Source organism: Salmo salar, chromosome ssa06 (assembly GCF_905237065.1).
Source record: "Salmo salar chromosome ssa06, Ssal_v3.1, whole genome shotgun sequence".
Taxonomy (NCBI): Eukaryota; Metazoa; Chordata; class Actinopteri; order Salmoniformes; family Salmonidae; genus Salmo; species Salmo salar.
In genome coordinates, this window is record NC_059447.1 from 5,294,051 (window position 1) to 5,318,507 (window position 24,457).

At 43.8% G+C, this 24,457-nt stretch overlaps 1 protein-coding gene across 2 annotated transcripts; it reads left to right on the top strand.

Annotated features, from left to right (window-relative positions):
• Positions 1–364: 364 nt before the first annotated feature.
• Positions 365–23,815, top strand: LOC106606317 (uncharacterized). 2 transcript variants are annotated; one of them, XM_045719622.1, is made up of 6 exons: positions 365–627; positions 11,231–11,397; positions 13,241–13,351; positions 13,538–13,690; positions 13,782–14,424; positions 20,165–23,815. In XM_045719622.1, the coding sequence occupies exons 1-5, from the start codon at positions 510–512 to the stop codon at positions 14,412–14,414; spliced, it is 1,182 nt and encodes a 393-aa protein (XP_045575578.1). In that variant the 5' UTR covers positions 365–509; the 3' UTR covers positions 14,415–14,424; positions 20,165–23,815. The 2 variants fall into 2 exon arrangements, with proteins under 2 accessions (XP_045575578.1, XP_045575577.1); XM_045719621.1 differs by lacking the exon at positions 20,165–23,815 and having other exon boundaries at positions 13,782–14,962.
• Positions 23,816–24,457: the final 642 nt, after the last annotated feature.

Genomic DNA, 24,457 nt, shown 5'->3' on the forward strand with positions numbered 1-24,457 from the left:
GCTTGCAAAAAAATAAAAAATAAACATTGATATTAGCATTGGCAAATTGGCCTCTGTACCCATATGTAGATATTCCATAAAAATCTGCTGTTTCCAGCTACAATAGTCATTTACAACAATGTATACACTGTATTTCTAAACAATTTGATGTTATTTTAATGGACAAAATGTTTTTGCTTTTCTTTCAAAAACAAGGATATTTCTCAGTGACCCCAAACTTTTGAACGGATATATATATATATATATATATATATATATATATATATACACAAAAAAAATGCACCACACAACTGCCTCAGCAATACTGTAATGCAAACGCAGCGTTCCATCGGAAATGAATGTACTTCTGGTGTACCAAAACGGTAAAAAAAAAACAGTTGGTGTGATCGAGGCGTCGTCCTGGTCTGTTTCCCAAGCGTTCCCGGAAGTATCGCGATGTTGCGCCTCTAGGTTTAGAAACTGCTAGTACACTGCTTAATATCTATGGTGGAAAACGCCATATTTTCGAAATGGCATATCTCGAGTTCAAGTTTGAGGACCAAATAACAAAATACATTCGAGAACAAGAATTGGAAACGTCACTGAAATTCATAACATTGAGAAAGGACAAAAGTTTTGGGCAAACGGGTAAGTTGTCTTTAAAAACATATACATGTATATAGCCTAATATTAGGTAGCTAGTAGCTTACTTTTGCTACTCATCTAAAATGACCTATAGCTGACGATACACTAGCCGAAAAAATTAGACATTTTCATGAATTACTGTTGAAATAACTAAGTTACTTACGTGACGGCTAATGATACACTGGCCATTTTTTTGGAGTGGGGGATATTGCTATGCAATGTTGCTGGCAACGGAGTGGGGTTTGCCCGTCTGTCAGTCATTCCATGTTCGGTGTCATTAGCTGAGGGCTGAAGCACGGACGTTGAAACGAAGCTCTTGCTAAAGGCGTCGGGATTCTTCCCAGCCGAAACATTTCGTAAAAGTTCGTGCATATATTATGCCATTTTGGCTTTTTTTGGGGGGAAATTGTTTCCATAACGAAGTTAGTTCATCTGTGCTGTTTACAGTATGAGCATAGTGGGCAAAGCCAAGCACAAACTCAATTCGACCTTGCACTCCTAAACGCAATTTCTTAAAACTTTGGCAAAGCTTCAAGTCTGTAAAACTTAGCGCACTGTGCTCGTAACATATTGTACTTTTTGGACAGAAAAATGTATTGAGACCAGATGTTTAATCGACGAGAGAATTAACAGAATGTCGGCCCAGTTTCAGCTTCTTCCATCCGCTCCCACTACCCGCGACTGGACTTCCTGTCACTACCATATTTGGTGGTGAGAACGTTCTTAAGGGACGCTTCAGCTTTATAGCCCCTATGACGTGTCTGGTTTACCCTTTCGGTTCTGTGGTTCGGGCAAACAATTTTTTTTTCTAGAGGCAAGCCGAAGTCTAAGCCACTTTGTCGGTGATTGGTCAACAGTAAGGATTGTACGATAAAGGCTGCATTCCAAACACACTCTCCCCTCAGCCCTCAAGTTAAGTGGACACTTGTGATGACATGCGTTGTGTTTTCAGCCACTAGTAGCTTGTGGGTGCTTTATATGTGCTACAGTCAATTATGATCATGTCAAATCAAACTATTTGTCACATGCACCGAACACAACAAGCATTTCACCTTTCCGTGAAATGCTTACTTACAAGCCCTTAACCAACAGTGCAGTTCAAGAAGAGTTAAGAAAATATTTGCCAAATAAACTAAAGTAAAAAATAATAAAAAGTAACACAATAACATAACAATAATGAGGCTATATACAGGGGTACCGGTACCGAGTCAGTGTGCAGGGTTAGAGGTTAGAGGTAATTTGTACATGTAGGTAGGGGTGAAGTGACTATGCATAGAAAATAAATAGTGAGTAGCAGCAGTGTACAAAACAAATGGAGGGGGTCAATGTAATAGCCCTGTGGCCATTTGATTAATTGTTCAGCAGTCTTATAGCTTGGGCTTTCCTCTGACACAGCCTATTATATAGGTCCTGGATTGCAGGAAGCTTGGCCCCAGTGATGTACTGGGCCGTACGCACTACCCTCTGTAGCGCCTTATGGTCAGATGTCGAGCAGTTGCCATACCAGGCGGTGATGCAACCGGTCAGGATGCTCTCGATGGTGCAGCTGTAAAACTTTTTGAGGATCTGTGGACCCATGCCAAATCTTTTCAGTCTCCTGAGGGTGAAAAGGTTTTGCCGTGCCCTCTTCACGACTGTCTTGGTGTGTTTGATGATAGATCGTTGGTGATGTGGACACCAAGGAACTTGACACTCTCGACCCGCTCCACTACAGCCTGTTCGGCGCACCTTTTCCTGTAGTCCACGATCAGCTCCTTTGTCTTGCTCACATTGAGGGGAAGGTTGTTGTCCTGGCACCACAATGCCAGTTCTCTGACCTCCTCCCTATAGGTTGTCTCACCGTTGTCGGTGATCAGGCCTACCACTGTTGTGTCGTCAGCAAACTTAATGATGGTGTTGGAGTCGTGTTTGGCCACGCAGTCGTGGGTGAACAGGGAGTACAGGAGGGGACTAAGTACACACCCCTGAGGGGCCCCAGTGTTGAGGATCAGCATGGCAGACATGTTGTTGCCTACCCTTACCACCTGGGGGCAGCCCGTCAGGAAGTCCAGGATCCAGTTGCAGAGGGAGGTGTTTAGTCCCAGGGTCCTTAGCTTAGAGATGAGCTTCGTGGGCACTATGGTGTTGAACGTTGAGCTGTAGTCAATGAACAGCATTCTCACATAGGTGTTCCTTTTGTCAAAGTGGGAAAGGGTAGTGTGGAGTGCGATTGAGATTGTGTCATCTGCGGATTTGTTGGGGCGGTATACAAATTGGAGTGGGTCTAGGGTATCCGAGAGGATGCTGTTGATGTGATAATCAGCCTTTCAAAGCACTTCATGGCTACCGACGTGAGGTCTATGGGGCGGTAATCATTTAGGCAGGTTATCTTCGCTTCCTTGGGCACAGGGACTATGGTGGTCTGCTTGAAACATGTAGGTATTACAGACTGTCAGGGAGAGGTTGAAAATGTCAGTGAAGACACTTGCCAGTTGGTCTGCGCATGCTTTGAGTACACGTCCTGGTAATCCGTCTGGCCCCGCGGCTTTGTGAATGTTGACCTGTTTCAAGGTCTTGCTCACATCGGCTACCGAGAGTGTTATCACATAGTCATCCAGAACAGCTGGTGCTCTCGTGCTCGCTTCAGTGTTGCTTGCCTCGAAGTGAGCATAAAAGGCATTTAGCTCGTCTGGTAGGCTCGGGTCACTGGGCAGCTCGCGTCTGGGTTTCCCTTTGTAGTCCGTAATAGTTTTCAAGTCCTGCCACATCCGACTAGCGTCAGAGCCGGTGTAGTAGGATTCAATCTTAATCCTGTATTGACGATTTGCCTGTTTGATGGTTTGTCAGAGGGCATAGCGGGATTTCTTATAGGCATCCGGATTAGTGTCCCGCTCCTTGAAAGCGGCAGCTCTAGCCTTTAGCTCAATGCGGATGTTGCTTGTAGTCAATGGTTTCTGTTTGGGATATGTACGTACGGTCACTGTGGGGGCAACGTCGTCAATGCACTTATTGAAAGCCAATGACCGAGGTGGTATACTCCTCGATGCCATTGGATGAATCCCGAACATATTCCAGTCTGTGCTAGCAAAACAGTCCTGTAGCGTGGAATCCGTGTCATCTGATCACATCCGTATTGAGTGAGTCACTGGTACTTCCTGCTTTAATTTTTGCTTGTAAGCGGGAATCGGGAGGATAAAATTATGGTCAGATTTGCCAAGTGGAGGGCGGGGGAGAGCTTTGTATGCATCTCTGTGTGTGGAGTAAAGGTGGTCTAGAGTTTTTTTCCTATGGTTGCACGTGACATGCTGGTAAAACTTTGGTAAAGCTGATTTAAGTTTGCCTGCATTAAAGTCCCCGGCCACTAGGAGCGCGGCTCCTGGGTGAGCATTTTCTTGTTTGCTTATGGCCTTAGAGTTGATTGATTGAGTGCAGTCTTAGTGCCAGCATCGGTCTGTGGTGGTAAATAGACAGCTACATATAATATAGATGAGAACTCTCTTGGTAGATAGTGTGGTCTACAGCTTATCATAAGGTACTCTACTTCAGGCGAGCAATACCTCAAGACTTCTTTAATATTAGACATCGTGCACCAGCTGTTATTGACAAAAAGACACACACCCCCACCCCTCGTCTTACCAGACGTAGCTTCTCTGTTCTGCCGGTGCATTGAAAATCGCTCCAGCTCTATATTATCCGTGTCTTCATTCAGCCACGACTTGGTGAAACATAATATATTACAGTTCTTAATGTCCGGTTGGTAGGATAATCGTAGGTCATCGATTTTATTTTCCAATGATTGCATGTTAGCAAGTAGAATTGATGGCAGTGGGAGTTTACTCGCTCGCCTATGGATTTTCAAAAGGCAGCCCAATCCGCGTCCTCTTTTCCTCTGTCTTTTCTTCACCTGTTTTTTCTTCATTTGGGCCTGTTCCCGGGAGAGCGGTATATCTTTCTCGTCGGACTCGTTAAAGGAAATCTTCTTCCAGTTCGTGGTGAGTAATCCCAGTTCTGTTGTCCAGAAGTTATTTTCGGTCATAAGCGACGGTAGCAGCAACATTATGTACAAATAAGTATTAAAAAAAAAAGTTACAAACAAAATAGCACAATTGGTTACGGGCATGTAAAACGTCAGCCATCCTCTTCCGTGCAATTTATATGGCAGTCCTACTTATATTAACTATACAATTATTAATATATGCCTACTGTATGATAGCTAGCAAATTAATTGGCTAACTAACACTAGTCTGCCTAGCTGGAACTTCTGAAGAAGGAAAATGTTTTATTTCAAAAAGTTATCCAAACAAAAACATCAATACTTTACTTTTACGAGACGTGTTTGTGCATTAGTAGGACAATTTCTAACTTATTTACATTTGTTTTTACTTACACTTGTATGTTGACTCCATATTAATAACATTGAGGTTTTAAAGTTTTGGCGGACTTTTCTTAGCGGATGTACAATCATCGCGAATTGAATTATGGGGAGTTTCAAGCCCCAAAGTGAACATAATTGTATACTCGCAAACTCCATTAAAAATGAGGCAGAGGGACTTACATTGTAAACTTCCCTTGCTTGGCTAATCATTTGGACCGACGACAAATACGGCCGTGGGGATTCCCCAAGGGCATAAGGCGAGGGTAAGTGGACGAGGGTGTGTCTTTTATGAGTTTGAAACGCAGCCAAAATCTGTTGTCAGACTAAGATCACCTAGGCGAAAACGCCAAAATGAATGACAGATATCTTGAGTTATCTTAGATTCATTCGGACTATTTTGGCTACGGCGTCTCAAAATGGACAAACAATGCTATTGCTGCGTATTTCTAATTTTCCAGGCAAAGGTCTTTTTGTAACAGTATTTTTATTGGAGTTTCACAATTTTCACCCATATTAAGAGATACAACAACAAAGACAAGGCAAAAAAAACAGCACTCACTTACACATATCCGTATGTATGCACGCACGTACACACACACACACCATTTCCCTCTCCCTGCTCAGCGCTTCTCTCACCCCATCCCCCCCATTGCGTCTCTCAATACATACATTTTAAACAAACATAAACAGAAATCATTTTTTTTTAAAAAGCTCAGTTTAAACCAAGAAGTTGGGTTCCCCACATGGAACCTACAGTGTAATTCTGAAATACATAGATCACCATTCTAAGAGAATCCTCGCAGCATAATAGCTGATACTTCAGGTTCTAGGTAATTTAGGTAAGGTTCCCATACTTTGTAGAACTGATCTGTCTTAGAATGCAATGTACATGTCAGATATTCCAGCGGCACCCATGTAAAGTTGTTACAGTGATCTTTTACAGACTTGAAACTTGTGAAAAATAAAAGTTCCTGTAAAGGGTATTTTGAAAGAGAAGTCTCAATGTCTAACCAAATAGAGGAGTCATCATTTGTGATCCAGTCTGAAATATAACATAGGTGGGCACACCACTGATAGAACCTGATATTGGGCAGATCCAAGCCACCCATAGAACTTGGCAGCTGCAATATTGCCATCTTAAGTCTTGGCTTGCGTTTACTCCATATAAAGGAACTTAGCCATCCATTTACATCCTTTATTACCTTATTGGAGAGTAATACTGGGATCATTTGGATTGGGTAAAATAGCCTAGGTAAAATGTTCATTTTCAAGAGGGATATTCTACCCAACCATGAAATCGGAAGAGAGTTCCAGCGCTCCAGATCCTGTCTTATTGTGTCAAACAAGGGAACAAAATTGGCTTTGTACATTTGTTGGAATTTAGGAGTTACAAATATACCCAGATACGTAAAACCTGAGGGAGACCAAGTATTAGGTACAGAGTGAAGGTTACCAAATGGCATAGCCTCTGATTTAGTTAGGTTAATCTTGTAGCCTGAGAATTCACTGAATAATTCAATAATATTAATAAGAGATGTGATTGAAGTCTCGGGATTAGAAATGAATATCAGGACATCATCAGCATACAAGCTTATTTTATGGTGAACATCACCAATGAGCAGCCCCTGTATAGCAGGCGTTACCCTGATGGCTTCGGCCAGTGGTTCCATAACGAGTGCAAATATGAGGGGGGACAAAGGACAGCCCTGTCTGGTACCTCTGTGTATAGAGAAGCTATTTGACCTTAGTCCATTAGTAAGGACAGCAGCCTGAGGGTCATCATATAAAACTTTCACCCATTTAAAAAGTTGTCCCCCAGACCAAATTTATTTAGAGCAAAGAATAGGTAAGACCACTCCACACGATCAAATGCTTTCTCAGCATCTAGGGAAAGGGCAAAGGTCTTTTTAAAGAGCATGCAAGCACATTTGTTTGGGTAAAGGTGTCCGTATGCTTTCCAGCCGAAACAGTTTGTGCATGTGTTATGATGACATTTTGTGATGTTTTTTTGTTCGTTTTGGTTTTCTGCAAGTTTTGTTTCCGGCTGTTCGGGCAAAAAAAAACATTTATATTGAGAAATACTGCACCGGACATCTTAGTTAAGATATAAAATTGCATGACAAAAGCCTTCCGCATATGAAGAATCCCTATTGTTGGCCAATCGCCGACGAAGGGGGCGTAGACTTCGGCTACCGACATCGGCAGGAACAGCCGAAAAAAACCCATGCTGAAGACCAAAATAACGACAATGTTACCATAATATATGCACATAGTGTTTCGGATGGGAAGCGGATGCCTTAAGACCTCCTCCGCAAAACCCCCCCCAAAAATCTGTAATTTTGACGTATCTTAAAGCCTTAGCAGACTGTATGATTTTAGCCGTCGTATGCCACGCTTTTACCATCCCAGGCAAATGAGTGGATTTGGCTATTTCAGTCCGTTGCCTACAAGTGTATAAAATAGAGCACACAACCATGCAATCTCCATAGAAAAACATTGGCAGTAGAATGGCCTTACTAAAGAGCTCAGTTTGTAGGGAGCTTCATGAAATGGTTTTCCATGGCTGAGCAGCCACACACAAGCCATTTTCACCATGCGCAATGCCAAATGTCAGCTGGAGTGGTGTAAAGCTCACTGCTATTGGACTCTGGAGCAGTGGAAATGTGTTCTCTGGAGTGATAAATCACGCTTCACCATCTGGCAGTCCAACGGACAAATCTGGGTTTGGTGGATGCCAAGAGCACTACCTGTGCCAATGCGTAGTGGCAACTGTAAAGTTTGGTGGAGGAGGAATAATGGTCTGGGGCTGTTTTTCATTGTTCGGACTAGGCCCCTTAGTTCCAGTGAAGGGAAATCGTAACGCTACTTGCTTTAATTCATCAAAAAAGTTAGCTTATAACAATTAACCTTTTTTGTAGGATACACAAGGCAATTCTAGGTCTTGTGGCATATTTTGGTTAAACTTTCCCCAATTCATTGGAATTGCAACCCTCTGCATGCACAGTGCACTCTTCCATCACATGTACAGCTGATTCTCAAGATCTTGCACACTAATGAGATACTATTGAGTCCACACTACTACACTGTCTGAGGACTACATGCTTTCTGGTAAGTTTTGATTACAATACTGGGTGGGGTGAATATATTTTATATTACATCATTTTTTGTTAACTAGTAAATATTAGCCTACAGCTGTGTGTTTACATTTCTAACTTGTTAACAATTTCTGCTAGTTAATTTTTGCTACCATGTTGGTTTTAGCTTGCTTGAGCCTGTTAACTGAGGAGTGTTAATTCACCTGTTTCCATACATGTTTCATTTTAAAAAATTGATCTTACAAAGGAGTTGTTTAATCTAACTGCTTAACTATTTATTTGTACATGGAATTGTATTTTTTTGTAAAAAAAAATTTCTTCTAATCTTTACAGGAAAATGCCACGGGCACTATCTGATGTGTGGAAACATTTCACTGCAGCTAATGTAGAAGGAAAAGCTGTGTTCATTTGCAAATACTGTGCCAAATCATATGTGAAAAATGCAACAAAGATGCAGAATCATCTGGCCAAGTGCATAAAGTTCCCTCAGTGCTCACAACAAGCAACCTCTGACAAAAGTCCCTCTACTTCTATTCGAGGTGAAAATGATGAATCAGACACCTTATCGATAGCAACAACTCATGGTCCTCCTGGAATCAAGTTTTTTTGACTCAATGGAGGATGTAGTCAGATAAATGCTGATGAATGTCTTGCTTGAGCTGTGTATGCAACTGGTTCACCTCTGATGCTCACAGGCAATGTGTATTGGAAGAGATTTCTGGATGTTCTTCACCCAGCATACACCCCTCCAACCAGACATGCTTTATCTACTCATTTGCTGGATGCAGAGTTCAACAGAGTTCAAGTGAAGGTCAAGCAAATCATAGAGAAAGCAGACTGTATTACAATCATCTCTGATGGGTGGTCGAATGTTTGTGGGCAAGGAATAATTAACTACATCATCTCCACCCCTCAACCAGTATTCTACAAGAGCACAGACACAAGGGACAACAGACACACCGGTCTCTACATTGCAGATGAGCTGAAGGCAGTCATCAATGCCCTTGGACCACAGAAGGTATTTGCACTGGTGACAGACAATGCTGCGAACATGAAGGCTGCTTGGTCTAAAGTGGAGGAGTCCTACCTTCACACCCATTGGATGTGCTGCTCATGCATTGAATCTGCTCCTCAAGGACATCATGGCACTGAAAACAATGGATACACTCTACAAGAGAGCCAATGAAATGGTTAGGTATGTGAAGGGTCATCAAGTTATAGCAGCAATCTCCCTCACCAAGCAAAGTGAGAAGAATAAGAGCACCACATTGAAGCTGCCCAGCAACACCCGTTGGGATGGTGTTGTCATCATGTTTGACAGTCTCCTGGAGGGGAAGGAGTCTCCAAGAAATGGCCATATCACAGTCTGCTGATATGGACAGCCCCATCAAGAGGATCCTCCTGGATGATGTATTTTGGGAGAGAGTGGTAAACAGCCTGAAACTCCTGAAACCTATAGCAGTAGCATTATCTCCCTCAATCCGTGCAGTCTGATGTTCAGACTCTGCTTGCAGATGTAAGAGAAAAAGTCCGTACTGCCCTGCCCACTTCACTGTTGCTCCAAGCAGAGGAAACTGCAGTTCTGAAATACATCAAAAAGTGTGAAGACTTCTGCCTGAAGCCCATACACGCCGCAGCGTACATGTTGGACCCCAAGTATGCTGGCAAGAGCATCCTGTCTGGTGCAGAGATCAACAAGGTCTATGGTGTCATCACTACCGTGTCTCGCCACCTTGGCCTGGATGAGGGCAAGGTTCTTGGCAGTCTGGTGAAGTACACTTCCAAGCAAGGGCTTTGGGATGGAGATGCAATATGGCAGTCGTGCCAACATATCTCATCAGCCACCTGGTGGAAGGGACTTTGTGGATCTTTCCCCTGTTGCCTCCATCATCCTCCAAATCCCACCAACATCAGCCGCCTCACAGCGCAACTGGTCCTTGTTTGGGAACACACACACCAAAGCACGCAACAGGCTGACCAATACAAGGGTTGAAAAATTGGTGGCCATCCGGACAAATTTGAGGCTTTTTGAGCCTGACAACGAGCCATCCTCAACAAGGTTGGAAAGTGACAGTGAAGATGAGATCTCAGAGTCTCATTGTCAAGAGGTGGACATTGAGGAGGTCCAGGGAGAAGACATGGAAACCTGAGAGGAAGACAACCAAAGCTTTAGTCTAGAAACTATCATTTTACAGATGTATGTTGAAAACGTTTTTGGGAGATGTGATAGATCATTCGATATTCCCTTTCTTTTGTTGCTCAGTGAAATCATCCCATGTGAAAAGTCAACTCATTTAATTAAAGTTCAATTCGTAACTAATTCGTGTTTTTTATTTCTACTAGAATGATTTAATAATTTGCAGTTATGTCTACTTATGATAAGGTAAAAGGTTTATGTTTCTGTCTCCATATGTTATGGTAAATATATCCAATGCAAAAAACATCTACATTTAAATGGTATTATTATTAATTTGCATATGTTCCCGTTAATCCCCACGGAAAGTTTCCACCTCTGAATATTCCCCAAAATGTGCAACCCTAATGACAATACTTCCGTGCACAATGCGAGGTACATACAGAAATGGTTTATTGAGATCTGTGTGGAAGAACTTGACTGGCCTGCACAGAGCCATGACCTCAACCCCATCGAACATCTTTGGGATGTATTGGAAGGCCGACTGCGAGCCAGGCCTAATCGTCCAACATCAGTGCCCAACCTCACTAATGCTCTTGTGGCTGAATGGAAGAAAGTCCCCTCAGTAATGTTCCAACATCTAGTGGAAAGCCTTCGCAGAAGAGTGGAGGCTGTTATAGCAGGAAAGGGGGACCAAGTCCATATTAATACCCATGATTTTCGGAATGAGATGTTCGATGAGCAGGTGTCCACATTTTTTTTGATCATGTAGTGTATAAGGTCCTTTGACCTTAAGGAGTGTAGGTGAGTCTACCATTACTCTTTAAGAGTACATTGATTGCAGCAACCAATGCTGCCATGGCAACGATGCTCAACTTTATTGCCTCAAAATTGCTAGTGCATCATCAGCATAAGGGATCCATTTCAAGAACAGATGAGTTATTTGACAGAGCAACTTTGTTAGTTTCCCTACAAGCCTATCATTCTAATAGTAATATATCATATTGTTGACCTTTTTAACAGATGCACAGCCTTTGGCACGGAAAAAACTCAGCTGGGAGAGTAAAAGTATCCCGTTCAATGGTGTTCCGTTTCAAGTTGTTGGCACAAAGACGTATGAATGCCACCAGGGCAAAGACAGACAGACAAAAGCCAAAGAGAAATATGCTGCTGAAAGAGACAAGAAGGAAGTAAGTTCATAGACGGATCACTGTCATTTACACCCTACACTTTTTATAACATTTAATTAGAATAATGTTGAAGTACTAACAATGGAATGTTCCTCAATAAGATGGGACTTTAAAGGGTTGTCCTAACTCTGGTCACTAAACATCCCATGGCACTTATTGCAAGAGTATGTAGGTGGGGTTAGGGTGGTGAGTTTCCCTGTACACTGTAAAGAGCTTTGGGTGTCTAGAAAAGTGCTATATACAGTACCAGTCGAAAGTTTGGACACACCTACTCATTCCAGGGTTTTTCTTTATTTTTACTATTTTATACATTGTAGAATTATAGTGAAGACATCAACTATGAAATAACACATATGGAATCATGTAGTAACCAAGAAAGTGTTAAACAAATCAAAATATATTTCATATGAGATACTTCAAAGTAGCCACCCTTTGCCTTGATGACAGCTTTGCACACTCTTGGCATTCTCTCAACCAGCTTCATGAGGTAGTCACCTGGAATGCATTTCAATTAACAGGTGTGCCTTGTTAATTTGTGGAATTTCTTTCCTTCTTTATGCGTTTGAGCCAATCAGTTGTGTTGTGACAAGTTAGGGGTGGTATACAGAAGATAGCCCTATTTGGTAAAAGACCAAGTCCATATTATGGCAAGAACAGCTCAAATAAGCAAAGACAAATGACAGTCCATCATTACTTTAAGACATGAAGGTCAGTCAATTCAGAAAATTTCAAGAACTTTGAAAGTTTCTTCAAGTGCAGTTGCAAAAACCATCAAGCGCTATGATGAAACTGTCTCTTGAGGACCGCCACAGGAAAGGAAGACCCAGAGTTACCTCTCCTGCAGAGGATAAGTTCATTCAAGTTTCCAGCCTCAGAAATTGCAGCCCAAATTATTGCATAACAGACTTCAAGTAACAGACACATCTCAACATCAACTGTTCAGAGGAGACTGCGTGAATCAGGCCTTTCATGGTCGAATTGCTGCAAAGAAACCACTACTATAGGACACCAATAAGAAGAAGAGACTTGCTTGGGCCAATAAACACGAGCAATGGATGTTAGACCGGTGGAAATCTGTCCTTTGGTCTGAGTCCAAATTTGAGATTTTTGGTTCCAACCGCCGTGTCTTTGTGAGACGCAGAGTAGGTGAACGGATGATCTCCGCATGTGTGGTTCCCACTGTGTAGCATGGAGGAGGAGGTGTGATGGTGTTTGTCTGGCTTTGCTGGTGACACTGTCAGTGGTTTTATTTAGAATTCAAGACACACTTAACCAGCATGGCTACCACAGCATTCTGCAGCAATACGCCATCCCATCTGGTTTGCGCTTAGTGAGACTCATTTATTTTTCAACAGGACAATGACCCAACACACCTCCAGGCTGTGTAAGGGCTATTTGACCAAGAAGGAGAGTGATGGAGTGCTGCAGCAGATGACCTGGCCTCCACAATCACCCGACCTCAACCCAATTGAGATGGTTTGCGATGAGTTGGACCGCAGAGTGAATGAAAAGCAGCCAACAAGTGCTCAGCATATGTGGAAAACTCTCTCAAGACTGTTGGAAAAGCATTCCAGGTGAAGCTGGTTGAGAGAATGCCAAGAGTGTGCAAAACTGTCATCAAGGCAAAGGGTGGCTACTTTGAAGAATCAAAAATATATTTGGAATTGTTTAACACTTTTTTGGTGACTACGTGATTCCATATGTGTTATATCATAGGTTTGATGTCTTCACTATTATTCTACAATGTAGAAAATGTATGTAGAAAATTGAATGAGTAGCTGTGTCCAACCTTTTGACTGGTATTTTTTTAAATTATTATTAAACGTTTTGCCATCTTCCATAGCTTGAAGACCATACCTTTCTACAGAAACGGAAACTGGTACAAAATACCAAAAAGGTGGACTGCAAGGCTATAATAAACATCGCCCAAGTTATCCGCTTTCCTGATTTTAAGGTAAATATGAAAAAGTTAAGGTCTACGCCTACTGTTGGTCAAAGTCTTAAGGCCGTGTTTACACAGGCAGCCCATTTCCAATTATGGGCAAAAGAGCTGATCTGATTGGTAAAATGTGTGAATCAGCCTAACACCGTACATAGTAACAGTACATATGTAACAAATACCACATTTTTTTATGTCTAGATTGAGGAAAGTACAGTGCGCTCTAAAAAGGAGGCCTCCCAAACGCTGAAGGCAGCACTAAGTTTTACACCCAGCTCCGTGAAGGCAGAGGTTGTCTACTGCGTCAGGTTCCCCTCCCTCTCTGAGCACAGCTCACATGCAGTTGTTGGCGAGGTAAATATAACTATAGATAATAGTGTTGGTTAAGTTACCCCCTTACCCACTGACCCCTTTATGATAAACCCATGTGTTGTTTCTCCAACAGGCAGCTTATGTTAGGGAAGCTGTAGATGCCAGGCTGAGAGAGAAGATTGAGCAGCTGACTCTGTCTGGTGTGAGAAAGATGACTGAAATGAAGTGTCATCTGAACACCTTTGTAGTGGAAGAGCTTTTCCATGGAGAGCAGCCCCCTCCACCTACTCGCAGGCGCTATTACCCCACTGACAGTGACATAAGAAATGTCATGTTTAAGACCAAGCAGGCCACCAGAGACTCCAACATTGACCGTCCATACGAAGGTCCATCTGGAAGAGGAAAGAACAGGTCCTCTAGGAAGCTGTTGCGGTTACGGAGGCAATGTGCAGGATATCTTAAAGAGATCACAGAACTCACTTATCATCTCCAAGAGGAACAGTACGTGACTGATCTGTCTTCACAGCTCAGAAGCGTGTTGCTGGATATGAAGGCCCATGTTCCACAGGATAAAGGCCTTCCACTGACCTTTTCTCCAAGGAAGAGAAAAGCTGAGACGGACATGGACCTCATTCCAACCAAGAGTGCGTCACACCCTTTCATAGATGGGTTAGAACAGCATACAGAGGACATAGTGAGTGTGGACACCTTGTTGGCATTGAGCCTAGGGCTGAGGACTGAGTGTGTGGTTTCTGTCACCAATTGAGTATATTTTGGTTAGTGTAACTTTTATTTCAACTAATATTAACATTCTGTCAACACAACTTGATGGGGGGGGGGGGGTCAAGAGGGGGATGCAATCTCAGGGCAGGTTAGTTTTGAATCTTGTTCTGGAGGCAGCGCTGCAGAGTGCTCACTAGCTGGCAGTCATAAAATCTGATTTTAAACCTAACCGTAAACACACTGCTAACCCTAATTTCTAACCTTAAATGTGCTTTTTGATCTTAATTTTTGTTTGTATGAATTTTGACATGTATTCAGACACCTTCCCTTTTTTCACATTTTGTTACGTTACAACCTAATTCTAAAATGGATTAAATTGTAATTTTCCTCATTAATCTACACACAATACCCCATAATGACATCACAATACCCCATAATGACATCACAATACCCCATAATGACATCACAATACCCCATAATGACATCACAATACCCCATAATGACATCACAATACCCCATAATGACTGAGCAAAAACAGGTCTAGAAATGTTAGCAATTATTATAATATTTTTTTATAAAAATCAAATATTACATAAGTATTCAGACCCTTTACTCAGTACTTTGTTGAAGCCCCTTTTGCAGCGATTACAGCCTTGAATCTTCTTGGGTATGACGCTACAAGCTTGGCACACCTGTATTTTGGCAGTTTCTCCCATTTTTTTCTACAGATCCTCTCAAGCTCTGTCAGGTTATTTTCAGGTCTCACAGCTATTTTCAGGTCTCTCCAGAGATGTTCGATCGGATTCAAGTCCGGGCTCTGGCTGGGCCACTCAAGGACATTCAGAGACTTGTCCCGAAGCCACTCCTATGTTGTCTTGGCTGTGTGCTTAGGGTCGTTGTCCTGTTGGAAGGTGAACCTTCGCTCCAGTCTGAGGTCCTGAGCGCTCTGGAGCAGGTTTTCATCAAGGATCTCTCTGTACTTTGCTCAGTTCATCTTTCCCTTGATCCTGACTAGTCTCCTAGTCCCTGCCGCTGAAAAACATCCCCACAGCATGATGCTGCCACCACCATGCTTCACTGTAGGGATGGTGCCAGGTTTCTTCCAGGTGTGATGCTTGGCATTCAGGCCAAAGAGTTCAATCTTGGTTTCATCAGACCAGAGAATCTTGTTTCTCATTGTCTGAGAGTCCTTTCGGTGCGTTTTGGCAAACTCCAAGCGGGCTGTCATGAGCGTGTTATTTAGGAATGGCTTCCATCAGGCTACTCTACCATAAAGGCCTGATTGGTGGAGTGCTGCAGAGATGGTTGTCCTTCTGGAAGGTTCTCCCATCTCCACAGAGGAACTCTCGAGCTCTGTCAGAGTGACCATCAGGGTCTTGATCACCTCCCTGACCAAGGCCCTTCTCCCCTGATTGCTCCGTTTGGCCGGGCGGCCAGCTCTAGGAAGAGTCTTGGTGGTTCCAAACTTCTTCCATTTGAAGTATAATGGAGGCCACTGTGTTCTTGGGGACCTTCAATGCTGCAGACATTTTTTGGTACCCTTCCCCAGATCTGTGCCTCGACAAAATCATGTCTCGGAGCTCTACAGACAATTCCTTCAACCTCATCGCTTGGTTTTTGCTCTGACATGCACTGTCAACTGTAGGACATTACATTTACATTTAACATTTTACATTTTAGTCATTTAGCAGACGCTCTTATCCAGAGCGACTTACAAATTGGTGCATTCACCTATAATATCCAGTGGAACAACCACTTTACAATAGTGCATCTAAATCTTTTAAGGGGGGGGTTAGAAGGATTACTTTATCCTATCCCAGGTATTCCTTGAAGAGGTGGGGTTTCAGGTGTCTCCGGAAGGTGGTGATTGACTCCGCTGTCCTGGCGTCGTGAGGGAGCTTGTTCCACCATTGGGGTGCCAGAGCAGCGAACAGTTTTGACTGGGCTGAGCGGGAACTGTGCTTCCTCAGAGGTAGGGAGGCGAGCAGGCCAGAGGTGGATGAACGGAGTGCCCTTGTTTGGGTGTAGGGCCTGATCAGAGCCTGAAGGTACGGAGGTGCCGTTCCCCTCACAGCTCCGTAGGCAAGCACCATGGTCTTGTAGCGGATGCGAGCTTCGACTGGAAGCCAGTGGAGAGAGCGGAGGAGCGGGGTGACGTGAGAGAACTTGGGAAGGTTGAACACCAGACGGGCTGCGGCGTTCTGGATGAGTTGTAGGGGTTTAATGGCACAGGCAGGGAGCCCAGCCAACAGCGAGTTGCAATAATCCAGACGGGAGATGACAAGTGCCTGGATTAGGACCTGCGCCGCTTCCTGTGTGAGGCAGGGTCGTACTCTGCGAATGTTGTAGAGCATGAACCTACAGGATCGGGTCACCGCCTTGATGTTGGTGGAGAACGACAGGGTGTTGTCCAGGGTCACGCCAAGGCTCTTAGCACTCTGGGAGGAGGACACAAGTGTGTGCCTTTCCAAATCATGTCCAATCAACTGAATTTACCACAGGTGGACTCCAATCAAGTTGTAGAAACATCTCAAGGATGATCAATGGAAACAGGATGCACCTGAGCTCAATTTTGAGTCTTATAGCCAAGGGTTAGAATATTTTATTTTTTGCAAACATTTCTAAAAACCTGTTTTCGCTTTATTGTGTGTAGATTGAAGAGGGGAAAATAATTTTATCAATTTTAGAATAAGGCTGTAATGTAACAAAAAAAAAAGTGAAGGGGTCTGAATACTTTCTGAATTCACTGTGGCCAATTTGGACTTGGCTCCGGAAATGTGGAAATGGCTCCGTTCTGCCACCAGGACAAGTGTCAACCTGCTATCTGAGGTGGGAGGGGTCTGAAATATTGCATAGATGGCTAGCCCACCTTAACTCAAACATTTGAATGTGCTTAATCAGTTTGTAACAAAGGTGTTCATATGCAGCAGTCTTAACCATTAGCACATACCACTCCTGTACTGTATCAATGTCATGGCTCTTCTATTTAGGGGGGTATAATTTTGCAGGCACAGAGCAGGGTAGTTTGTGTTCAATCCCCAGTGTAGTTTTCCACATGTTTCAGTTCAGAGGGATTTGAGAGTAGGAACAGTCTTGGGCCAAAGGGAATCATCCAGAACTGTTGTAAATGTGGGCATGTCCTTAACACGTGACCCAAGGTGCCTTTGTCCTGGTTGCATCCCCAGCAGTCAGGAGAGTCCAGTAGAACCTGTGGATGGTTGTCAACGAAGATAGCCTTGACCGCAGCTCTCTTGCAACGGCCTTATTGGACCTCAGTATGTTTTGCCATTCCTCATCTGTGAAGGATACGTCCATATGGCTCCCGAGTGGCGCAGCGGTCTAAGGCCCTGCATCTCAGTACTAGAGGAGTCACTACAGACCCTGGTTCCATTCCAGGCTGTATCACAGTGGTCTAAGACCCTGCATCTCAGTACTAGAGGATTCACTACAGACCCTGGTTCCATTCCAGGCTGTATCACAGTGGTCTAAGACCCTGCATCTCAGTACTAGAGGAGTCACTACAGACCCTGGTTCCATTCCAGGCTGTATCACAGTGGTCTAAGACCCTGCATCTCAGTACTAGAGGAGTCACTACAGACCCTGGTTCCATTCCAGGCTGTATCACAGTGGTCTAAGACCCTGCATCTCAGTGCTAGAGGATTCACTACAGACCCTGGTTCCATTCCAGGCTGTATCACAGCGGTCTAAGACCCAGCATCTCAGTGCTAGAGGAGTCACTACAGACCCTGGTTCCATTCCAGGCTGTATCACAGCGGTCTAAGACCCTGCATCTCAGTACTAGAGGAGTCACTACAGACCCTGGTTCCATTCCAGGCTGTATCACAGTGGTCTAAGACCCTGCATCTCAGTACTAGAGGAGTCACTACAGACCCTGGTTCCATTCCAGGCTGTATCACAGCGGTCTAAGACCCTGCATCTCAGTACTAGAGGAGTCACTACAGACCCTGGTTCCATTCCAGGCTGTATCACAGCGGTCTAAGACCCTGCATCTCAGTGCTAGAGGAGTCACTACAGACCCTGGTTCCATTCCAGGCTGTATCACAGTGGTCTAAGACCCTGCATCTCAGTACTAGAGGATTCACTACAGACCCTGGTTCCATTCTAGGCTGTATCACAACTGGCTGTTATTGTGAGTCCCATAGGGTGGCGCACAATTGGCCCAGTGTCGTCCGGATTTGGCCAGTGTCGTGTCTTTGGGGTACCATTAAACTGAAGACATGTTTATCAATTAACTCCCTGTAATTATTATCACGCGATTAAACTGATTAATCGTTTAACTATAATTAACTAGGAGATCGGGGCACCAAGGAAAATATTCAGATTACAAAGTTATAATTTTCCTAATATAACTTTCCTATATTATAATATTATATTATAGGCCGATAATCTTCTGGTTTAAATGGTGTATTTTACCTCGAGTCCAGTCTCACTCCAAACGTCGTAAATTGTTGTATCTGCACGAACCCAGCCTTTACTAAGAGTCATCCATACATCAATTGTCTTAAAATCATTTATTTACTAAACTAAGTAATTCACAGAAAGCATACAAACAGTAATTATCGTCACAAAGAATTGGTAGAGGAATGTACCCTAGTGGGCTAAACAGGCATGGCTGGTGTCTTGTTAAACAAAGGGTCATAAAGGGCAGCTGAGGAGGCACACAGAGCTCATTAATATTAACAATTGATATGCTAATCCTTTGTACATGAACGCTCACTCATTCGGGAACAACTGCAATCAATATATATTTACGCTCAGTGTGTCGTCGGGATCCTTGTTGAAGAGTCGTTCTGTTGGAGAGTTCTATCTCTCTCTCTCTCGGTTAGAATGGATCTTTCAAAGCGACATTCATTAATGTCGTTATAGAATGTATGTTTCGTTGGTCTTCGCGTTCAATGATATTAATTAATAGTCTGCAGCTAGAAATTATATCAAAGACTTGTTCTTATTCTGTCGATATCGATAGTCTAAAAGTTAACCACGTGGTATAGTTCACTTTCAGTAGAGTACTTGGATGGTCAAACCTATTGGCCAACTCGCAATGGAGTGGAGGCCTGGTCTGAAGAAAGTAAATCAGGGTGGGGTTTTATAGTGAACATAGAACAGGCTTGTCACATGACGCCTGGTCCTGTCTGTGTCCCTGGGGGCGTGCCGATGACTGAGTTAAGCTTGGTACAGAAATACAATTCTATCACATTAACATCAGTACATAGCATCTCAATGTATTACAAATAGCGTTATCCTTATTAATACATTCTGTACAACCATGTGGATGCAAGTCCGATAGCTGAGGCTATTATATAAACAGTTTTATGGTAATATGGCTATATCGTCTCTTCTGAGTATCACAAAATTGTACCAAGCGGACCAGTTCGTAGCTGGATTCTTCACCAATCTTCCATACCTTCTCCAGAACATACATGTCATTCGGTTCCCCAATTCTGTGAGTTGGAAGAATTTCCTGTGTCTCTCTATGAACCATGTGGCAAGAGATTCTCCTCTAGAATTTTACAACCCTTCACACAGGGCCTGGGTGGGGGGAGGTAGGTTGGGGGATGGTGCAAGGGGGAGGGGGTCAACTGTCCTCCCTGTGCTCAAAGAGGCCAGCGTCATGACACCAGTGTAGGCAGTCATTGTAAATAAGAATTTGTTCTTAACTGACTTGCCTAGTTAAATAAAGGTAAAATAAAGTATTTTCCCATGCAATCTGATTGGGGACTTTAGGTTGAGTAGAGTATATTATAATATGAGACCTTGTCTCCTTTCCCATAGTGTTCAATGATCTTCATAGGGATGGATATCTGATGAAACGGGTGGTCCAGGCCCCAGGGATATCTGATGAACGGGTGGTCCAGGCCCCAGGGATATCTGATGAACGGGTGGTCCAGGCCCCAGGGATATCTGATGAAATGGGTAGGCCAGGCCCCAGGGATATCTGATGAAACGGGTAGGCCAGGCCCCAGGGATATCTGATAAACGGGTAGGCCAGGCCCCAGGGATATCTGATGAAATGGGTAGGCCAGGCCCCAGGGATATCTGATGAAACGGGTGGTCCAGGCCCCAGGGATATCTGCTGAAACGGGTGGTCCAGGCCCCAGGGATATCTGATGAAACGGGTAGGCCAGGCCCCAGGGATATCTGATGAAATGGGTAGGCCAGGCCCCAGGGATATCTGATGAAACGGGTAGGCCAGGCCCCAGGGATATCTGATAAACGGGTAGGCCAGGCCCCAGGGATATCTGATGAAATGGGTAGGCCAGGCCCCAGGGATATCTGATGAAACGGGTGGTCCAGGCCCCAGGGATATCTGATGAACGGGTAGGCCAGGCCCCAGGGCATAGCATGTGCCTTAGCTGTAGGTGTTTCCAAAAGTACAGTGTCTCTGTGTGGACTGTAACAGGGTTGAAGTGTTATCTTAAATCAGACAAAAAATCAGCCAATTTAAAAAAATAAATAATATGAAAGTAAAAATGTAACATGAAGATGTCAATTGTTTGTCTACATGCAATGTTAAAAACAATGCAGATATTGGAGTAAACCTATTTTTGGTTAAGACAAGTAACTATGAGGGCCAACATCCAAAATCTATTTCTCCTCAGGAGACTGAAAAGATTTGGCATGAGTCCTCAGATCCTCAAAAGGTTTTACAGCTGCACCATCGAGAGCATCCTGACGGGTTGCATCACTGCCTTGTAACTGCTCAGCCTCCGACTGCTAGGCACTACAGAGGGTAGTGCGTACAGCCCAGTACATCACCGGGGCCAAGCTTCGTGCCATCCAGGACCTCTATACCGGGCAGTGTCAGAGGAAGGCCCTAAAAATTGTCAAAGATTCCAGCCACCCAAGTCATAGACTGTTCTCTGTTCTCTCTGCTACCGCACGGCAAGCGGTACCGGAGCGGCAAGTCTAAGTCCAAGAGGCTTATTTGCACCCCGACCCCCCACGCTGCTGCTACTCTCTGTTATCTATGCATAGCCACTTTAATATCCCTACCTGCATGTACATAATTACCTCAATTACCTCGACACCGGTGCCCCCGCACATTGACACATTGACTCTGAACCGGTACCCCCTGTATATAGCCCCGCTATTGTTATTTACTGCTGCTCTTTAATTATTTGTTTTTCTTAAAACTGCATTGTTGGTTAAGGGCTTGTAAGTAAGCATTTCACTGTAAGGTCTACTACACCTGTTGTATTCGGCACACGTGACTAATAAAATGTGATTTGATTTGAACATCATGATAAGCTTGCAAGCTGAGTTTGAATAAGAGATCCTTCGGACAGAACAGTGTGTAGCACAGGAGGAGTCTGAAATCTGAGTTTTGAAGGCTTACTAAAGGAGTTCCCCAGGGCTCAATGTTAGGTCCGATCCTTTTTACACTGTATATAAACTTGCAGTCAACAGATGAAGACTGTTGACTGCAAATCTTCATCTGTATGCTGATGACACCATGAGGCTGTTCAAAAGCAACTTTTTCCAATTGAAACTTGTGCTTTAATGCAAGCAAGAGTAAATGTATGGTTTTCTCTTCTCTGAAAGTAGACAGGTGGAGTCACTTTCAGATTTTAACTCTAAAAGGCCAGCAAATTGATAGGGTTACCTATAAGTAATTTGGGATTTGGTTAGATGAAAAGCTCAATTTTAAACGGCACATTAATAACTTGACCAAGAAACTGAAGTTGAAATAGGGTTTTTATTTTAGGAACAAATCTTGTTTTTCAATGTCAGTCAGAAAGGATCTTATTGAAAGCACTTTTTTAAAACTCTGCTGGATTATGGTGATATTGTCTTTATGCAGGCCTCAGCAAGTAGGCCTACTTTAACTCTGGATACAGTGCATTATGGTCAGGGCTGGATTAATGCAGGGGTTTACCGTGGCTGAAGCCCCTGGGCGCAGGCCCATGGGGGGCCCAAGTTTCAGCAAAACAAAATCCAGTCTATATTATGTACTGGCGCCTACTATTTCTTAATCTGGCCCTGATTCTGGTGGCTTTAAGATGTATCACCAATGCAAGATCACTCACCCATCACTGTGAGTTGTATGCCTTGGTGCAATGGAGCGTTCCATCCACAAGGAGGCTAAAGCACTGGTAGCGTTGATAGGACAACTCCCTGTGTACCTCTTTGTTCCTTACTGACCAGATTAGTCACTCGTGCCCCGTTGTCTTGCTAGTCGGAACTAGGAAACTAGGATTTATTTCCGACTTACTGATTCGTTGAATACGGCACGTGTATAACTACAACCAGTTAGCAAGTCAGAAATTCAGAGTTTCCTAGTTCCGACTACCACATGAACACGGCATCAATACAGTCTTGGTTCACAGTCTGCTGTCCTTGTCTGTTCCTCAGGCTAGAACTGAGCTGTCCCTGTCTGTTCCTCAGGCTAGAACTGAGCTGTCCCTGTCTTTTCCTCAGGCTAGAACTGAGCTGTCCCTGTCTTTTCCTCAGGCTAGAACTGAGCTGTCCCTGTCTGTTCCTCAGGCTAGAACTGAGCTGTCCCTGTCTTTTCCTCAGGCTAGAACTGAGCTGTCCCTGTCTTTTCCTCAGGCTAGAACTGAGCTGTCCCTGTCTTTTCCTCAGGCTAGAACTGAGCTGTCCCTGTCTTTTCCTCAGGCTAGAACTGAGCTGTCCCTGTCTTTTCCTCAGGCTAGAACTGAGCTGTCCCTGTCTTTTCCTCAGGCTAGAACTGAGCTGTCCCTGTCTTTTCCTCAGGCTAGAACTGAGCTGTCCCTGTCTTTTCCTCAGGCTAGAACTGAGCTGTCCCTGTCTTTTCCTCAGGCTAGAACTGAGCTGTCCCTGTCTTTTCCTCAGGCTAGAACTGAGCTGTCCCTGTCTTTTCCTCAGGCTAGAACTGAGCTGTCCCTGTCTTTTCCTCAGGCTAGAACTGAGCTGTCCCTGTCTTTTCCTCAGGCTAGAACTGAGCTGTCCCTGTCTTTTCCTCAGGCTAGAACTGAGCTGTCCCTGTCTTTTCCTCAGGCTAGAACTGAGCTGTCCCTGTCTTTTCCTCAGGCTAGAACTGAGCTGTCCCTGTCTTTTCCTCAGGCTAGAACTGAGCTGTCCCTGTCTGTTCCTCAGGCTAGAACTGATCTGTCCCTGTCTTTTCCTCAGGCTAGAACTGAGATGGGGAAAACCAATCTTTTTCCCATAATTCCCCTTCATCCTGGAACCTTCTACAAAAGATATTAAAGTCAGAGTCTATTTTCAACACTGATCGAAGCCAATGTTTTTGATGGCCTCCATTTTTAATCTGTAACTTGTGATACTTTGTCTTTTGTGTGTATTTTATTATTTTTTACATTTTATGGACATGCTGCTATTTCCCTGTTTTGCCTTCTTGGTCTTCCTTTGCAAAAGAGGTTTCTAACGTCAATGGGTCTTAGGCCTACCTGGTTAAATAAATAAAACACTCTGCATTTAGAACGGTTGGTTTTATTCTAGATAATAAATAACCACATCATTAATTGATCACTAGATGACAAATACGTGTCGCGGTAGGTATATAAATGCGTGTCGCGGTAGGTATATAAATGCGTGTCGCGGTATATAAATGCGTGTCGCGGTAGGTATATAAATACGTGTCGCGGTAGGGATATAAATACGTGTCGCGGTAGGGATATAAATACGTGTCGGGTAGGTATATAAATACGTGTCGCGGTAGGTATATAAATGCGTGTCGCGGTAGGTATATACATACGTGTCGCGGTAGCTATATTCATACGTGCCTTAATATAAATACGTGTCGCGGTAGGGATATACATACGTGTCGCGGTAGGTATATACATACGTGTCGCGGTAGGTATATAAATACGTGTCGCGGTAGGTATATTCATACGTGCCTTAATATAAATACGTGTCGCGGTATGTCGGGACCAGGACATTAAAAGGGTCGGGGCTGATGGCCTGTTTACGTTTCTACTGTTGTGGCTCGATGGTGTAGGCCTGCAGCTCAATGGTACCCAGCATCATCTGGATATTTTATTTAACCTTTATTTAACTAGGCAAGTCAGTTAAGAACAAATTCTTATTTACAATGACAGCCTACCCTGGCCAAACCCTAACCCG

Bases quoted from the DNA above. Each gene is read 5' to 3' on its own strand.
- LOC106606317 (XM_045719622.1), top strand. From the start codon at position 510: ATGGCATATCTCGAGTTCAAGTTTGAGGACCAAATAACAAAATACATT. The intron at 628-11,230 runs GTAAGTTGTCTT...CCTTTTTAACAG, and splicing joins CAAAAGTTTTGGGCAAACGG to ATGCACAGCCTTTGGCACGG. The intron at 13,352-13,537 runs GTAAATATGAAA...TTTTATGTCTAG, and splicing joins TCCGCTTTCCTGATTTTAAG to ATTGAGGAAAGTACAGTGCG.